Source organism: Austrofundulus limnaeus, unplaced genomic scaffold (genome assembly GCF_001266775.1).
Source record: "Austrofundulus limnaeus strain Quisiro unplaced genomic scaffold, Austrofundulus_limnaeus-1.0 Scaffold587, whole genome shotgun sequence".
NCBI lineage: Eukaryota > Metazoa > Chordata > Actinopteri > Cyprinodontiformes > Rivulidae > Austrofundulus > Austrofundulus limnaeus.
Genome location: NW_013952989.1, coordinates 318,641 through 320,824, shown reverse-complemented (window position 1 = coordinate 320,824; position 2,184 = coordinate 318,641). Strand labels below are relative to the sequence as shown.

Here is a 2,184-nt window from a genome sequence, read left to right as displayed (position 1 = left end):
TATTATAACCACAATTAAAAGTAAAATAAATTAGCAAAACCTAAGCTTAAAGGAAAAATAGCCAAACTGTAGCTGAAAGCTAAAAATAGCAGAACTTTAGCTAATGTAAACAAGAGTAGATAAAGTAGATAAAATCTAAAATTAGCTTTGCAGTAGCTGAAATGAAAACTAAAGAAACTGGGACTGGTAGGTAAGTTTTTGCATTAAAAAAAGGTAAAATGAAAGTTTAAATCAGTTAAAAGTTAGGCTAAAATTATAAAGTTAAAATTATCAAAACTACAATTAAATGTAAGAAATTATCAAAGCCATAGCTTAAAGGAAAAATTATCCAAACTGTATCTGAAAGCTAAATATATTTTGAATTTTCATTTATTAATTTATGTAATTCTTAAAAACAACAAAAAAGAACATTCAAAGTACCAAGTAAGTAAAAATCCTTCTGGGAAAACATCTTGTGGACAGATGAGACCAAGATAGAGCTTTTAGGTAAAGCACATCATTCTACTGTTTACCGAAAATGAAATGAGGCCTACGAAGAAAATAACACAGTACCTACAGTCAAATATGGTGGAGGTTCAAAGATGTTTTGGGTTGTTTTGCTGCCTCTGGAACCTTGACTCTGGGTGCCTTGACTGTGTGCAAGGCATCATGAAATCTGAAGATTACCAAAGGATTTTGGGTCGCAATGTAGGGCACAGTGTCAGAAAGCTGGGTTTGTGTCCCAGGTCATGGGTCTTCCAGCAGGACAATGACCCCAAACATACTTCAAAAAGCACCCAGAAATGGATGGAAACAAAGCGCTGCAGAGATTCAAAGTGGCCAGCAATGAGTCCAGATCTAAATCTCATTAAACACCTGTGGAGAGATCTTAAAATTGCTTTTGGGAGAAGGCACCTTTCAAATATGAGAAATACTTAATTAATACTTAATTTTCTGGAAAAAATTCAGGGGTGCCAACACTTTCGGCCATGACTGTATCTAAAATCTAAATGTAATAAAACCATAGCTAAATATGTCAAAACATTAATGTGAAATAGCAAGGCAGTAACAAAAAGCCAGAGTTAGCAAAATGCTAAAATGAAAAAAAGGCAAAGCTAAAACGTAACTAAAAGCTAAATTAGCTGTGCTGTAGATAAAAGCTAAAGTGAGCAACACAGTAGCTAAAAGGAGCGTAGAAAGACAAAAACAGCAGGTGTGCTGACGTTGACTCATTATAGAACTGTTTGTAGGAAACTCGAGAGGAAAATAAGTGCTGACTCGGCATACACACAACAATAGACGTCTTCTTGTTTACCAGACCTAAAATGACTCCACAGGCTAAATGTCTTTGTTTGATTTACAGATCTTTTGTGTCCACTGAATGAGACGCTGGTCCTGACTGTTTGAAGGAAGGAAGTGTTAATCTGTCTTTTATCTGTTGCTTCTGTTTGCTCAGTCGCTCAGGAGACATTATTGAACCTCTTCTAAAAAAGCAGTGGTTTGTTCGCTGCAGTCGAATGGCTGAAAAGGCCATACAGGTAAGTGTCGTGACATTTCAGCTGGCCTCTAGACATGAACTTCATCACATATTTATTTATATTTATGTCAGGCCTCCCTATAAAACACTTTGAAACACTTTGAACTGATGGGATGTCTCTGTGTCCATCAGGCTGTGGAGGACGGACAGCTGGAAATCCTTCCTCACTACTACACAAAGACCTGGAAGAACTGGATGTCCAGCATCAGGTACTCTGTTCTGACCTCTGATCTGGATTAAACTAGAACTGAACTTTGGGTTGTGTGGATGATAAGGGAGTTGTTGCTGTTTGCTCTGCAGTGATTGGTGCATATCTCGCCAGCTGTGGTGGGGCCATCAAATCCCTGCTTACCAAGTAGAGCTTCCTGATTCTACAACTGATCCAGAGGTCGGTTTGTTTACGTCGCTAAGAATGTTTTAAATGTATATCATGATAGGGTTAACTAAAACGTTTATTCAAATAAAATCTTCAACAATAAAGATTCCTTAAAGCAGAGATTCTTAACCTGTGGGCCGTGAGCGCCACCTTGAGGGCCTCAAAAGAACAACAGTTTTTAACTTTGGGCCGCAGAGGGCCGTGGGACCGCATTGATTTTGTCTCAATTCAGGGGCTGGGTCCTCATGAGTGCGCATTTGTCGGCTGCATACGTCATTGCGCCGCGCGGAGG

At 38.6% G+C, this 2,184-nt stretch overlaps 1 protein-coding gene across 1 annotated transcript in view; it reads left to right on the top strand.

The window, feature by feature from the left end:
- The window catches only part of vars2 (valyl-tRNA synthetase 2, mitochondrial), a gene marked incomplete at its 5' end in the record, with an annotated part of 29,627 nt that overhangs the window by 12,423 nt on the left and 15,020 nt on the right, over positions 1-2,184 (top strand). Inside the window, 3 exon segments of the mRNA XM_014026750.1 lie at positions 1,436-1,517; positions 1,649-1,725; positions 1,817-1,904. Of these exon segments, the coding sequence (XP_013882204.1) occupies positions 1,436-1,517; positions 1,649-1,725; positions 1,817-1,904 (247 nt within the window).